A 16,766-nucleotide genomic window follows, 5' to 3' on the forward strand; every position below is an offset into this window, starting at 1 on the left:
TGCTTCCTTTGTATGTAGTTTTGGATCTGGGAATACATGATTGTTGATGACAGTAGTAGTAAAAAGGAATGTATGACTTGGTTTTTGTCAGGACTACCTCATTTATCTCATTTTAGCTATTAAATTGTCACAGTGGTTTCCTTAAGATAGGGAAACCTTCGACTATGCCTACAGACAAATAAGCTTTGTACAGTCCTGAGCTGAGTATCAGTGAATAGCCATTTTGTTAGGAAAACATTTTTTATTCTTTAGATGAGAGTTGGCTTCATGTCAGTTTGTGTGGTTCTGGTATGCTTCAAGCCATGTATGTCAAGCATCAGCAGAAATCTTCCAAAGTGATAGATAACTCTGTAACTGTTAGGACGTATATCCCTTGTATATATTTTTTTTAAAGTAGAATATTTCAAGATTATCAGAGTATTTAGTAAAGTGCTTTCAGTGATGTAGCTATGCAAAGTTTTCTGCTTTAAATGCAAACAGGCAGGAACTGATATTGCTATGTCAATATTAAAAAGTTATAGATAATGTAGTTTGCAGAAGCTGTTTTAAATGTTTATTGCACATAGAGCAGATGGGAGAAAAGCTTTTAACTGTCCATGCTGGCCTAGCTAATTGTGCTGGTTTGAATGGGCTGAATTTAATTTTCCTCACAGTAGCTAGTATGGGACTAGGTTTTGGATTTGTCTGAAAACTGTGTTTCCAGCCCAAACCAGCACACTAATGCTGTGTAAGCTTTGGAGCAGGTAGCATAGAGCGGAATGTGGATGCCTGTTAGGGGTAGGACTGGTATAAGCTGTGTTTTGCTAGGCATACTGCTGTTTCATAGAAGTCTTCTTGTAGCTCCAACGTAGATGAGTCTCTTCCAGATCACTGAACCACCCACAATATCCAGTAATCTGGAAATCCTGCGGATGAACAGGAGTCAATCAGCTCTGTAATATACTTGGGATTCTGAGAAGTGCTGGATCAACAGTGGATGTGCTGAATTGGGGATGTGCTGTTGGCAATAAAAAGCTGGAAACTGGGGCTTCCCCGCACCATGAGCAACGTCGACCTCATTTGCATGTGTACAAAAGACTGTTAATGTGTGTATGTATGGCATTAAATTCACTGTACAATACATATGCGTTGGTATCTGTTCCCATGTTGTCCTTGGGAAAGAGAGGTGCTTGTTTGGCTCCAGTGTAATATGTAAAATGTACTTCTGGCCACCTTCTTTCCCAGAGTGTATCAAGTGTATAGAGCTGCCTGCCTTCTGGGCAAATAATTCTAGCAGAAGTGAGCTCTTGGTCACTGTCCTTCCAAGGAGCTGTGGGGAAACTGCATCCTGTGAAGGGCCATAGAAGGCCATGTAAGAAGCTTATGTTGCATGCTGAAAGTGAGGACAAGCTATGGACTGGATGATTGCACTGGCAGGTAACAAGTGGTGTGTCAAATATGGCTTGAGGGCTCCCACACTGCCCACTTGACGTGTGCTTGAGTGGTAAGTCTGGCTTATTGAGGCTGTAGGACACTTCCTGGGTTCATGCAGATGCACCTATTGCTTGAGTGCAGGTCAGTGTTAAGGGCTTCTAGGGAGTTATGATAACCCTTGCTAATGGTAGTTTACTTTCCAGTTGTTTTGACTGCTGCTTCTTTTTGATACTGTTGGATAACACTAATGTCTTCTGGCTTTTAAGGTGTTGCTGTGAGCTGTAGGTGGTCAAAAGAGGTAAAATAATTATGTTTTCATATTTAAACTTAACTTATCCCCATGTCAGTTGCTGGAAGCTGCTTTTCATGGATATCCTTGTTTCCCTCTATAGCATCTGTGCTTTTGCTCTCCACAGATAACTTGGTGCGTGCTGTCAACCCAGTGTAGGTGTTTCATTCTGCCTTCCTGCTGTTTCTGTGTCATTTCCCATACAGAAACTCCATTTAAAAAAATCGACTTCTGCTGTCCCTTCTTGCAGAAATGATGTTCTTTGAAGGCTGCATATCTTTTGCATATCTTTAAATACAAGTCGGCTGTAGCAGTGAGAAAACTACGGTAACTGACACATACTTGGATTTCTTCAGGTACTCAGCAAGGCTCTAGATGCTTTCTTTACTCAGTGGCAAGCAGATGATGGTGGACAATTTTTAGGATTGCTTTTTGATAAAATAGGCATGTGGATACTTTGTCATGTATTCATTTTCTGCAGGATTTGCATATTTGTATTCAGATAGTTTGAAGTGTCTATATTATCATTGCAAAGCAAGACTTGAAGCAGAACTTCACAGAGGTTCACATCAGCTTCACAAGGATAAATGCAAGCACCAGAACCAAGACAATAAGCAGAAAATTGAGCAGCAGGTTGACACCTCTGTTGTTAGCAAGATCCATGATGTGCATCAGTCTGCGCTCTTGTGCTTGCTGCAGACTCTTGATGGTAGATTTGGGTTGTTCCTGCAGTAGTAAGCAGTGTAGAATCACACTTAATTTCATTGTGTCCTCTGCTGTTTGCTTGGTTTTAATTTCTACCACTTAAGAAAAAAGTTTTACAGTAACTGTTTCCCCCTCCCCCCCAGCAAAGGAATGTGGATGTTCCTTCAAGTCTAATTTTCCAAATGCCTTGAAAGAAAAACAAAGTTAATGATAGCTTTCATCTTTGCAGGCCTATGTGATTTTTCAAAAAGAATAGCTGTTCTCAACACCTACTTGTTTCAGCAATGGACTGTTGAAAATTTGCTTCTAAAAGTTCTCTGTAGGTGCAAAAACCACTCAACTTCCTCATCTGTGCAAAAAGTCCTGCTTTTAATAGGAGTGTTTCCTACCCTTCTAGGGTTTGGCATCATGCAGTGCAGTGGGTGATGTTTTGCCAGCAGTGTGCTGTTTGGGATTAATTGCAACTTTGCAAATGCCTTAAGAATCTAGATTGGGCTGGCAGAGGCTGCATCCTTCGTGCTTTTAATAGCATATACACAATAGCTTATTTTAAAATAGTATTAATAACTTAGCAATTGTGTTTTATGTATAGAAAAAATAGATAAAAATTAAAGCAACGAATAGGATTGCTCAGCCCTAACAATGAAATGTTGCCAAAATGTCCTTTTAATAACCAGCTGAAGTTTTAGGAAATGCCACAAGAGGGCAGTGTTTTATAGTTTTATATTTTATTAAAAAATTATTGTACTTCTGTATTCTTGTATCTTACAATACAGTGGGCTTAGAAAGCAATCTGTTTGACTGAACTGTCTGATATTACAGTAAATCTAGGGTCTGGTTTAAATAATTTATGTTACCAGGGCTCTTGCTGAGATGAGCAGCAGGTTTGAAGGAATCCTTATTTATAAATTGCTCTGGTTTAGGCCTTGCAATGAGCAAGAGGCTTTGCCTGTATCCTTCCACAACTAAAACAGATTCTTTTTTTCTACCACCCTGTTTTTAACATCTAGCTAAAATGAAAAGGAAAAACTACATTTGTGGTGAAATAAAAGATACCTGGATCTTGTTGGGCTTAACAAATATTTTCTAGTTGTATTCTGACAGATGCTGTTTATTAATAGCCATACGAATACAGGCATCTGTCCTGTAATCTATAGTATAGCAATATGCCTCTTGATATGAGCAAGAATACACCCTAAATGACTGCTTTTGTTATTCCTCTCTAATTTTGGCGGAGAAGATATAGGTAAAGTACATTTTGGCATGAGTGTGTGTGTCTGATGTGACTGTTGCTCTGTGTGCAGTTGTAGCAAAACTTGCATTAAAGATCTTTATGCGGGGGGGGGCAAATATTTTGTGCAGGTTTTGTGAATAATTTTGTTTAGGCCTATTTTACACTTGTCTTTCCACTGAGTGGTTCGCTTCTTCTGCTCGGAAGTGCAGTTGTTGGTGAATTGGTGCAGCAAAATTAAGAACGGCAAGCACCTGCTGCCCTCTAAAATGCCTCACTCTGGCTGGGGTTGGTTAGAGCAAAATTTCAATGCTGAAATGGGTTATGTCTTCACCTAGAGAAAAATGGGTAGATGTAGCAGTTTTTGCTGAAGAATGGCTGACACATCTTTATAACCAGCATAATCTTGTTCCTGATTTGGCTCTTTTCCAGAGTAAAATAGCCACTGAAGTTTGTCTTTTGTGGTTTTTTGGGTTTTTTTATTTTTTTGACGAAGAGTAATACCAGATTGTTGCCTCTTTGGCTGTCTTTATTTACTGTCAGGATATAAGATAAATTTAGCCTTGGGTAGAGTGGAACAGAGAATTGAAAACTTAATCCAAACTACATGCTGTGTTTGGAATTTTTATTACAGCTCATAAAAGTAGTGAACATTTTCATTACACTTACATTAAATTCATTAGGCTCTCATGTGCACTGGTTACTATGAATTATGTGTAAGTGATTTGGACATCGCAAATTAGGCAAGATTACTGTTGAAAACCAAAACAGAATAAACAGAAGCATCAAGAATTGTAAAGCTGGATGATGATTGGCTCTTTTTTACATAACTTTAAGTAGATGATAGAATGCTTCTAAATGGAATTGTATTTAAGCATCTTATTTCACACAATATATTTTCAAGCAGTCATTTTAATAAATAAAAATACAGTAGATGTTAGTTTTAACACCCATATAATTATACAAAGAAGACTGTACTATATACAAAAGGTTTTATGTTTGTAATCTCTGGCTTCAGTTGAAGAGATAGAGGATGGTAGTGAGGATGGTAGCAGATTTTGTGATCAGCATAATCCTGAAGCACAAATGAACTATGCAGTACCTGCAATTTACTTGCATTGCTGTAGAACAGTAGGGTTTCCAGTTTATTTATACTTTGGTTTTGTTCTTAGTTGTTAATTGTTGGTTTATGTTTTGTTTTTTTTAATAAATAATGGCCTTTCAGCTACCTATGAGGAAGCTGGTGGTTTTTTTATGAGAGAGGAATGGGAGTTTTATTTTCCTGGCAATATTTTACTTTGATTTTTGTGTATTACTGATTTATGAAACAAATAATCCCAGCGTGTCCTCAGAATGTATATACTGATATTTTACTCTAACACCTTTTTTCTTCAGGAAACTTTCAGTACTATAAATAGTTTCTTGAAACACCTCCACAACAAACTAAAACTGGAAACCCTATCCATCACAAAAACACAGATGTAAAAAACATAAGAAGGTAGCTTTATATTTTTCTGTTTCCTTCCCACCCCAAAGTGTGCTGTTTGTGGCTTTCCTTAAGAAGAAGAATTAATAGGAAACTGCGATTGCTAAAATCTCATGCATTTGGGAGAGTGGTCAGAATGAATGAAAGGGAAATTAAGATTATTTTGACAGTTTGAATCTGCAATCGTCATATACTAATTTGCAAGTGGGGATGTGTGTTGCCATCTCATCAGCACTTGCCCTAATCCTCTTAGAGTAGCTAACTAATTTCCTCTAGTAATTAACCTTATTTCAGAAGTCTGGTCACTGAACATTTTGTTCACCAAAGAGGAAGCGCATTGCCACTGGCCTTACTTGCATTCCATCAAATACAGAGGTTTTTTCCAAACACTTCTTCCCTTCCTGCTTAGGTGTTCAGCATCAACCTCCACTCATGGAATATTAAGTTTTAAAGTCAGAATGCAAGATTAAGGTAAACTTGTTTTAATTTCTGTATTTATCACTAGGGTTGCTTACGCAGAATGGTATAGAAAGATGCCTGTTTAAAAACTGGATTTCTCTTTGCCCTCTACCTTGAACTTTCTTGAAAATAGGAAACTGTATAAATTTTCTAGGAATTTAGCTTAATACCAGCAACTTATAGGAGGGTTAAAAGTCTGCTGCCCAGTCTTGTTACTGAAAACTGTTGGAGTAGAAACTTCATCTTTTATGCGTGTAGGCTGTGGTTTATATGTTGAAAATATACTTCTGCAATGCTTTATGTCCTGTGCTTAACTGTTTATATGTATGATTTATTTTAGGGAAATACTTGCCTTTTTTTCCCCAAGAAGCGTTTGCAGGTGTAGGTGGTGGTGTTACTTGAATGATACACTTCAATACATTAGTAAGGTTGACCTAGACCTTCCTCATTACCATACCAGCTACAAGCTACCTTGTGTGACATTGGCAAATACCAAGTTCTCTGTAGCTTCAAGTTAAGGAAATTGTTAAGTTATAGCAGGCCATAATAAAGGTGTCTGAGACCAAATATTAAAAACTCTTGAGAATTATTTCTGGGTTATGCCAACTGTCATGTCAGTTAAATGACTATAGAAAATTGAATCTTTGATACCAGTGTGGAGGTCTCATTTTTTTTCTGCAAAACACAATGAAAGAACTTTTCAGATGTCACTTAGTTCTGTAAGGATGTATCGAGTGAAAAATACTGTAAATGAAGATGCCTTTTTATTTTTTTTTCTTCCTTCTTTCTCAAATCCAGGTGTGTGGGTTATATATATACACACATACAAGACTATATATATAAAAGATCCCTTAAACAGGGAGGAAAGCATATGAAATGCGATTTTATTTCAGGGTTAGAAGAGATTTTTGGTTTATTTTCATATTTCCTTAAAAAAAAAAAACACTAAACCAATTTGAATGCCTTCAGTTGATAATGGAGAGATACAGCATCTTGGAGTAAGCAGAGCAGAAACTTCCCTAGGATGCATTGAGGGCTGTGTGCCTGTAAATGTTTTTCTGGCAGACACAGGTCAAATTTGGAACCCCACCAAGTTAAGGACTTTCAGAGAAACCTGAAAACACTCTGCTCGCCACAGAAGTGAAGTTCCTATCTGTGGGATGTAGCTGAAACATTGAGGAACTTACCAACTCCATGAAGAGCAGGTACTTTACCCCATTCAGAAAAGACATCTCTTGAGACATAAGGTCATGCACAGCTTTGTAACAACAGGCTCTAAACATCTTTACAGAAGTAGTATGTTTTTAATACATGTAGCAAGTAGTAAGAGACAGTGCGATAGTTGGCATACAGCTCTAGTCCAGGTGCTAGCCCCTCTCACAAGAGGATCTTTGCATTGGGTGTCTTCCCTCTGGGGGCGACTCTCTTAGAGGACAGTGCAGAGAAGTGCTGGAACTTCAGAGGAGCATCACAATGATACAGATCAGCAAGAGGCAAATTAAAATCAGGCAGAAATTCACAAAGAGCTCTTGGAGCCTTTGGCGTGCTTGTGGGTTCACCTCAATAGTTGAGGCTCTCCTCAGAGCAGAGCGGGTTATGTATTGGACCTTCTCCATGGCAACAAGAAAGCAGAGGGCACAAATCAGAGGTTTTAAGAGGGCAGGAAAGAGGAAAAGTTGTCAGGAACAGTGCAAAGTGCCTATTATCTTCTCTTTTTGTTTTAGAGAGCCTTTGTGGAGCTGGGAAAGCAGGAAAGTGAAGAGTTAGAAATACAGAAGTGTTTTGATCAGTACAAATAGAGATTGTTTTAAAGCTCTAAAAATCCTGAAATTAATATATTACCTTTACCATGTTTTTAGATTAAAACAGTTTTTTTTTATAATTTTATTTTTTAAGTTTAGGTCTGTGCTGTATTGTGCTGCTTCTCCTGAAGACTATGGAACACCTGCTTCTTAACACTGCTGGGGAATTGTAAAATGGAAGTTGTGGATATGTGAGTTTTACCCACATCATTGATATAGGTCCTGACCATTTCATCCTTTACAGTTTATAAAAAGGCCATGGCTGATTTCCCTCCCACCTCCACTTCATTTGTTCAAGCATAGATGAAAGCCTGATGAAATGGCTAGAGTCACAGATATTTCAGCAAGGAGATCTGGATATTACTGCTGGCTATTATTGACCTGGGCAGATAATCTGATTTACCAGTACCTTATTTTGGAAGGTGTTGGGGCAGGAAATCTTGTTGAAGCATTTGCATTCCAAATAAAAATTCTTTATGGCGTGTAATTAAAAGCTAGTGCATCATTTTTATAGGGAATTTTTAGTAATACATTTCTCAACAGACACAACGGAGGAAGGACTAATGTGTATTTTGTAATACACATCTAGGACAGTGTGTTACTAAATGTAGGTGCAAAGGCAGAGCGCTGCCATGAGGAGCAAAATAAAACTTGTATATAACTTTGCCTCTGAATTGTTTTATTTTAAGTATATCTTAAATGCAGATGAAGCATGGGGTGTTAGTAATCTTAAAATTGTCAAAGAGTAGTTGCAGTGTAAAACCCTTCTGTATGAACTTTCTGTGACAAGAGGCTGGCTTGGACATATGCATGCTTAGTTTATAGTGAGGTGGAATCTGTAGGTGCTGCCACAATATGAAAATTTGGTTTTCCAGATGATGTTGAGACATGTCTCTCCCAAACCTTGCTCCTAAACCTGCACTTAAGCTATTCTGTGATTCTATGAATGTTTTGTAAATTTATATTGTGATCATCTCTTTCCCAGGCTTCTCCTTGTCAGGTATCTGCTGCCCAAATAACATGATAAGCATGACTGAATCGGATACTGTGTTGTCCACGAATTTGTCTTTAGATGTAGCTAAAATGGAAAAACCTTAAAGTAAAACAGAAGCGTCTTTCAGACTCTTCTTTTTCTGTCCTTCCATGTAGGCCTGTAGGGTCAAATAGTACTGTATGAGCACAATCTATGTGCTGCCAGTGCCAGTGTTGTATTTAAAAAGAGGCTTTCAAAGGAAACCAGATTACACATGGATATTTTAATAACTTTAGAGGATTCCATGTGATGACATCTCCTCCTAAAACTGAACTTCAGATTTTGTAACCATGTTTTGAGCTATAATTGATCTTAACTTTATTATGAGTAAGACACAAACCAAGAACTTACTTTTGTAGTGACTATAATTTTTCAGCTTTGTTTGACTTTATGCTGTGCCTGGTTTTGTCTGTTTAAGCAGTTAAAGTGCTTGCCAAGTATTCTGCTTAGCTTTTTGATTGTCACTGTCTGCCCCAAGTGCAGTAAAAGCAAAACATGCACAGGAATTCTCAGGTGGCTTGGCTGAAAGTACATTTGTTCTCCCAGCCCATGACGGGCAGGGGTGCATTAGGCTGTTTATCTTTTTCTAGACAAGGCATGTTAGATGAACCACTAATGCATTTACAGTAGTACATAAAAGTTTGTGTAACCAGCTTGTGTGACAGACACTGCACAGAGAACAGTATTTCTTGTGGATTACTTCAACAAAACTTGTTGCATCATCTTTTTTAATGCAGGGTGTATGCAACCTGTGGTCTTCTGGCAGTGTGTGACCTGTGACAGAAACGTATCTGTCTTCTTCCTGACTTCTTGGGGCCTTGTAAGGATTGGAACAGCACAAGTTTTTCCCAGCATATATGCACAATAAGTCCATTTCTGTGTGCTGCATTAGATTTAAGTGCACACGTGCTGGCACCTGCACTGCTACATTGCTGCCTGTTTCACTTGGATGTTTCAAGGGGGAAGGACCTGGGTCTCTGAAGTACTTCCAGAAAAAACAGTATTAGCCGATTGGGCATTGCAGATGCAAGGCCAAGACAGGTGAGGAGAAATAGTGAGATCTCTCTGTGAGGGGGAAAAAATACTCTTCCCTTTAGAATGGGTGAGAGATGTTGCTGAGGGAGCAGGCAGTAAGTCAGAAGGCTCAGTTGAGCTGAGCCGGCATTATCTGTTTGGACATACATGACCAGACAAGCAATACAAAAGGATCTTAAAAAAAGAAAGGTAGTGTAATTTAAAGTATATACCTTTTACAGCTAGAAAGTGGTGTAGGGAAGAGATGAGGAAAAGTCAAAATGGAGTAACTTGGTTTTCTTGATTTAAAAGCTCATATAGGTATTTTGAAATGCCTGCCTGTTGTTTTACCTACTCAGCCTGTCTGGGGGATTTGTTTTCTCGTAAGCAAAGGAAGCAAATTCTGTGTCTGTATTACAAAAAGTTTGTTGTTACAAGCACATGGCTTTAACTAATAAACACATACCTTCCTTGTTAATCTTCCATGGCGCTGTCACCCACCTAAAGTACGCATAAAGAGAAACAGATTCAGTAATAGAGCTGCATATGGGTGGCTACCAAGGTCAAAATGGACAGTCTGAAAAATAATTACACAGAAATAAAGGCTGATCATTGCCACAAATAGTAGCTCTTCTCCCTTGTTTAGTCCCCTGACTGTGTTTTAGGTCACTGTTAGGAAGTATTATTTATGTACCCCTTCTTAAAAGTGCAGTGAAAGGGCAAACTATATTTGACCTTTCTTTAAAGTTGTGTTACTCATGTGTGACAAGACTAAGTATTGCATAGAAGAAACTGTTGGCCGCACTGCTATGTAGCTATGCGTTCAATCCAGTTTGTTAGTGGATGTGAAAGGCTAGTCTTACGCGCAGTGTGAATCTGCAGGTAGAGATCATGGGGCTGACAAAGTCTGTTTCCATGTAAGGAGTCCTCTACACCTGGTGCCCTAGAGTGAGTCACGGATCACAATTGTTGTGTCCTCCTTCCCTGACGTGTGACTGTTTCCCTGATTTGTATTAGGTTATTTTTATCTTTGTTCCTGGGTGTCCTTCACAGTGTGAGGAGGTATGTGACCAGAGAGAAAACTGTGGGCCACCCTCGTTCCTGGTGCAACTACATTGACTCCATTGAAAGTCACACAGGATAAATTTGTCTCCTTTGGAAATGCCACAGCCATTTGGGACACAGATTGTTTCCTGTCATATGTTTACTAAATGCAGCAGTGATATCAGTGGAATGGAAGAGGTTTGACACACTTGATTTGTTGCTGTTCTATACAACCAAGTGAAGCCCTGAAAGGGCATTGTTAAAAAGTATTATTGTGTAACAGTCTATCCCATAGATTTTAAAATGAGATGTTCCCAAACCCCAGTAATTCAGCTTCATCCATTGAAAATAAATGTGTTAATAACCACAATGCAGTGATGCAAAGCATACCATCAAGTTACATGATCCCTGGTTGTGTTTAAAACTGTTACCAAAAATTACCTGGCCTAAGAAATTTCTATAGCAATTTGCGAGCAGTGTGATACTCCTAAATAGGAAGGGAATCTTCTTCGTGTTCAGAGGAGGTAAGTTTAAAGATTTGAGTATATAGTGACGAACAAAAAGGAACTCTGCATGCAGGGCTAAATGCTGTTGAACCTGAAGACCCTTGTCACCATTGTCTGTAGATTGTATGGCCCCCAAAGAGGACATTGCAGAGTTCTAAAGCTTTGCCTGGGCACAGCATCTGCAGTTGATGTGTAGGCATTGGTGACTGTCCTGTGTTCATGTATGTGTCTTACTCTAAGTTGCATTGCTTTGTTTTGAACCTTGGTGTAATATACCTCATCATTGGCAGTGTGGAGTCACTGTGGTTGAGACCTTCAGGTCTGAAAAATCTCATTTTTTTTAGGGGGGGTGAGGAAGATGAGAAGTGGGAAAAGAGTGAAGCAGGAAGTGTTAATTAACTTGAGACCTCTAGAAGGTCTCACTGCTGTCACTTCAGTCAGTGAAAGTTCCCAGTGATAAAACAGAAGTTGCTTACAGGTTTTCAAGTACAGAAGTGATTTATAAAGATATGTCATAATTTTTTAGTTTTGTTCTTTTTACAAAGAAACCCCAAGAATTATGGAGGTGACTTGCTAGGATTTACCCCAGCAGCTGGATTTTGTATTTACCTATGCTAGGGGTACAGAATTCTGTTGCTTATTCTCATGCTAGGCTGAGAGTTGCCCTAGGCAGTTGTGTCAGTGAAGAAGGGTATTAAGGATATTAACAAATTCAATAGTTGGGTGAGGGCAAGAGTGCAGACACTAGTGCAGGAGAGGACAGGCTGAGGAAGGAAAGTATAAAAAGATGAGCAGAGGAAGAGCATGGAAGTATAGAAAAAAACCCAAATAACTGTGTAAAGGAAAGAAGACTGCAGCTGGAGTACATTAAGTCATTGAAGAGTTAGTGTCTTGTACTGTATAATGTCATTTTCTCAGTCATCTGCAGAAAGCGCTTCCTTGGGATGGGGCAAGAAGCAACAATTAGTCTCGGAGTTTGGCAAGTGCTGGTAGCAGGAAAAGCAAACTCAGTTTTTTCTCCTTTTTACCTTTATGTTTTAAAGTCTCTTTTCTACTGAAGTGTCAGTACTTTTCATGTTTGGGAGAGGACAAGGGAAGGCTCACACTTAAAGTTGTTTTTCTCCTCCCTATCTCATTAATCCATTACTTTTACAGTCTTCCTTTTGACTAGCTTTGCTGTTTTCAGTGTCCTAGAAATAAGATCACCAGTAAGAACCTTTATCTGTATTTCAAGTCCATGAGAATGTGGCAGGTGTAGATACCAAGGAATTACACCAGTGAAGAGTTGAACACACCAGGCTTGGTATCTTTCTTTTTGGAAGTTATCCACATACCTCATGGATAACCAAGACTTTTGTCTGTGTGCTGGTTCGTTAGAGTAGCTGGAAGCTAATGCTTTGGGCTAGTTTTCAACTGGGTTAAATTCCCTGCAACTGCTGCAGGACCAGGCAGTGGGATCTTGAGCAGGTGCTTCAGCCTCCATACTCATCAATTCCCCTCATCAAAATAAGACATTAAATAACCATGTTTTTCCCATCTGTTGGTATGATTTAGCTTTTAAAAAGTAACTTTCTTTTATGAAATTAACTCCTTCCACCTCTAGATGCACCAGGTGCCTAACACCTTGTTGTTAGGGAACATAACATTACTTTCCTGTGGAATTTGTTTCGTCAGTTGGGGTACTTTTCTATTCCTAAATCAAATTATTCTTAAAGCAAATAAAAAGCTGCTCTTGTAGCTGTGTAGTTATTTCCCATTTTTCTTGTTTGTAGTCTGAAAAAAGTCAGTGACAATCACCTTCAAGCTGATTACAGCCTGATTTTAGTGAGTTCCGTATTGTCCAGTGAAGACACTATATTCCTAATGTATTCCAAGGATAAGAAATAAATGCAACTTTTAAAAATAGAAATGTGGTGTATATGTAAATCCAGATCTCTAAATGCAGGTAACATAGTTGTCATGACAAATGAGTGGCAAAAAAAAAGGCAGAAAACTGTTACTTGCTGTGAATTAAATGGGGTATTTCACATCTGATTTGTAATACCACCTGCTATGTAGCACATGCTTCTGTCAGGACTGTCGACTGTTGTTACTCAGCATTTGGATTCCTGTGATACGGGATGTTATCAGTGTGAATTTTTTAGGTTTAACTTAACAGCTGAGCCACGCTGTTGTCTTCTTTAAATTACCTAACTCTGTGGCAGAACAGAATTCAGGTGAACAGGCGTCTAACCTCCTGCAGCTATCAGTGCAGTCCAGTAAAGGGCTGCCTGCAGGAGTCAAGTTTCTATGTATGTTCAATCTGTGTGTGTACACATAAACTACGTATTTTCAAAGGTGTGTGTAGGCACTGTTTGTGTTAGGAGAGAAGGATGCTCTGTGGGGCAGAGTAACCTCTCTCTTCACTGGAAAATATATTTTGTGTAACACTAACCCTGAAAAGAATCTGTCTATCTCTCAGGATCATCTTGCTCATTGTAGGCATTGGTTTGAAGGCACTGGGAGGTCTGAAGTGGTACTTCTGCCTACTGGAAACAGCTTCTAGAAAACTTGGTAATAGATTGTTTGCCTTGGGAGTAACAGGATGTCCAGAACTTCCAGTACTTGTCTATTCAAAACTGGCACAAGGCTGCTGAGCACAAGCCCAAGCACCTGCATGTGTTTTTGCCTGATGCCTACCAGTCATTAATAGGAAATGGAATTAGGTATGGCTGTTCAGTAACAGGGAAAACATGCCTCCCACAATTAAGGTCTATATTAAATCTGACTTTTCTAAAACCAGAACCTTAAGCGGACGTAACTAGTAAGGTGTGAATTGATAGAAGGGGGAACATGTTTGTATGGAGGAGGAATTCCTTGAAAACCGACATATTCATGAATCATAATCCTTTTAAAAATATCTGTATATCTACATATTAAAATTTTCTTTATGTGACATATTTCTGTTTGAGATGCACTCCAGTGATATTAAAACTGGGGTTATATTTTGTTGCATAGTGTGTACATGCTTCCATTAGTTGAAAAAAATTACTTTGCATTTGAAATTAAGTTCATGTTACAAATCTTAGATAAATTATTTCTCTGTTACTAGAAGCATTCTATGACAAGTTTGGCAGTTACAATGACCAACAAGAGAAAATAAGCCTTTAAAAACATTCACAGCAAAAATGTAGTTTGAACTGCAATTCAAGCAATTCAATGCATGCTTGAACGTGACATAATTTCTGTTCCAGTACTGCTATACACTGCTTACATTTTTAAATTAAGGGTACTTTTTCATCATACAGCAAAAAATGTTTTCTCTCTTGATGTGTTAGATCAGAAAACTGGTCTTATGCATTAAATGTGGTGAAAGAGCTTTACCTTTGCTGGGCTGTGCTTGGGCAGCTTTGGGGAAACAAAAGTGTTTCTATAAAACTTTGAGTTACTCTCTTTGTGTATTTTGTATTTAAAACCAAGAATAATAATAAATAAAAAAAAACACTAAACAAAAACCCCACCAAACAAGGGAAAAAAAAAAATAAACACCCCAAACCAAACCAACAAGGCAAAGAAAAAAAACAAAGCCAAAAAAAAACCCCACAACCCCACCCAAAACCAACGCAAAAAAAAAAAGCCAAAACAGCCCCATAACCCCAAATCACACAACCTCAAACCCAAAACTTGATAAATTTAAAAGGAGACACGAAGGTCTGAGGAACATGTTAAAAGCTTCTCACCTTCTAGTGTAATGCTACTTGTGTGAATCATCTACCCAAGGAAAGCTGGTGTCCCACAAGCATGTAGAAAAGTCTCAGTTGCCTTTGTTGTTGCTAATATATGTCTCCGCAGCACTACAGTTTTGACTCGGAGCTGCAGTGCCCACATTTCTATATTTTTGATAACCAATTGTAACCTGCCCTTAAGTACAGGCATTTTTGTACAAAAGTACAGCTACAGTGCCTTGCTGAAAGAACGAAAAGCATGAAAGAAGAGAGGTTCCTTACCTCTGGTGTGACTGCTAGTGAAGCACAGCGAAGCCTGTTCCAAGCTGTGGGAAGTATCTGTAGATCTCTGGCAACTTCTCTGAGTCTGTGACCAAGTTGTGGGAACAATTGAAGTAGGCTGAGGGGGGAAAAATAACAAAAGTTTCAGAGGCAGGACTGTCGGTGTCATTCAGCAGCTTGCAAGTTGTGATTGGTTCTGTTTCTGCCTGCTGGCAGAGGCAGTTGCTCCTTTAAACGTGTTCACAGTAATAATGTATTAAACATGGGTAATATTGTCCCTCCTTGAAGGGAGCTGTGTGCCAAGGAGACCACCTGCTCAGGCACAGAATTAAGGAATCTGGGAAGTGGTGTGCTCCAGTGGGGTAGCAAAGGGAGCTGCTTGTTCACACCATGCCTTTTCTTTAACAGGATCATAAATAGGAATTTTTTCAGGGGGCTCCTTTGGACATGTTACCTCTGCTACAGCAGTGTTTCTTCATCATTGAAAACCTACTCTCTAGTGTAGGTGATCACAATTCATGTGTTGTGTTTTTTTTTTCTACTTGGAATGATCTTCTTTTGTACAGGGGGTTTCTTAAACTATATTTCCCGTATACATAGTTCTGATAATCCTGTTACACAGCTGGTATTCAGTTTAGTGTATGATGTGCGTTTTCCAGTATAATCTTTCTTCTCACAATGCTTGAACTGAAATAATTCTGTATTTCAAGTCTCTTCCAACCTTTCAGTTGATCTGTGGGTTAGGGGATTTTTTTTTTCTCCAAATAAAATCCAGTGATAAATTACAGAGATAAACTTACCATTCCTATATAACTTGAAGTATTTACTTTTCCTTTAAAGCCCAAGCCTGCTCTTCCCCCTTACTCCCCCCCTATTTTTCTTTTTTTGTGGCTGGAAACTCTCCAAGTGATTTCTTAAGAACCTGTTCTGCTAGTTCGGACAGGAGCAGCAGTTGGATGCTACTTCCCAGGTTATCTTATGTATGTTATCCTGTGCTGGGAAATGACAAATGACACCACAGTGCGTATACGGGGTAGGTTTTGTGAATCCAGGAAGTAGAGGATTTACTGAATGTGAAAGGACTGAACTGTTGAGTGTGCAAGCATTCAGCGTAAGGCTTTGCATGTGGAGGCAACTGACAGCACATGCCTCTTTTTCTTTGGGAAATTGGAGTCAAAAGTACAGAAGCTCAGCCTAACTCTGAACACTTACAGGTCTATTTTTGACAATAATTATTTAGCATAGATTAGTGCTTGGCTTTGAGCAGGAAACCAGACATGGTGGCTTCTTTTTCTAATTTATTGGGGTTTTTGGGTTTTTTCATTCCCTTTAGGCCTTGCTGTGATACATGCTTCAAACCAGAGGCAAAAAGACCTTGGATATGATGTACCACCTTATTCCAAATTGAGCTCTATTTTTATTTTTGTAAATAAGATTTAGCTCTTCTGGAAAAGTGATAGTAACAGAGTTGAAGTTGGCAACTCAGTTTTAGTATAATAAATCTGCCTTTCTGTTATCTTTTAATATCAAACCCAGAAATATTGGGTCACATATTTCAGTTGAAAGTTAATTGAAAATCTCCACAGTGAGGAGTGATAGTTCTTTACCAGTGAAAATGGTTTCATAATTTACTTATAGTGGCATTGTTAACATTATAAATCTCTCACAGTCAAGCAAACTGTAGTTGGGCTTTTTGCAAGGGAAGCTTCACATTTTTATTGCATGCTGTCATCCAGCAAAAGTACTGCTATCATGGCATTGTTTGTTTCTTTTAAAGATGCAATATGAAACTTGTACT

At 38.6% G+C, this 16,766-nt stretch overlaps 2 protein-coding genes across 7 annotated transcripts in view; one reads left to right on the plus strand and one right to left on the minus strand.

Annotated features, from left to right (window-relative positions):
- The window catches only part of CEP85L (centrosomal protein 85 like), a 139,329-nt gene that overhangs the window by 78,476 nt on the left and 44,087 nt on the right, over positions 1-16,766 (plus strand). The gene's annotated exons all lie outside the window — the stretch shown is intronic.
- On the minus strand, positions 6,986-15,118 carry PLN (phospholamban). The gene is made up of 3 exons (XM_057423610.1): positions 14,969-15,118; positions 9,899-9,933; positions 6,986-7,322 (listed from the first exon to the last, which is right to left on the minus strand). The coding sequence occupies exon 3, from the start codon at positions 7,197-7,199 to the stop codon at positions 7,041-7,043; it is 159 nt and encodes a 52-aa protein (XP_057279593.1). The 5' UTR covers positions 7,200-7,322; positions 9,899-9,933; positions 14,969-15,118; the 3' UTR covers positions 6,986-7,040.

This window comes from Pezoporus wallicus, unplaced genomic scaffold, assembly GCF_028554395.1.
Source record: "Pezoporus wallicus isolate ANWC-B61680 ecotype Strahan unplaced genomic scaffold, APGP_CSIRO_Pwel_v1 contig_8806, whole genome shotgun sequence".
Classification (NCBI taxonomy): domain Eukaryota; kingdom Metazoa; phylum Chordata; class Aves; order Psittaciformes; family Psittacidae; genus Pezoporus; species Pezoporus wallicus.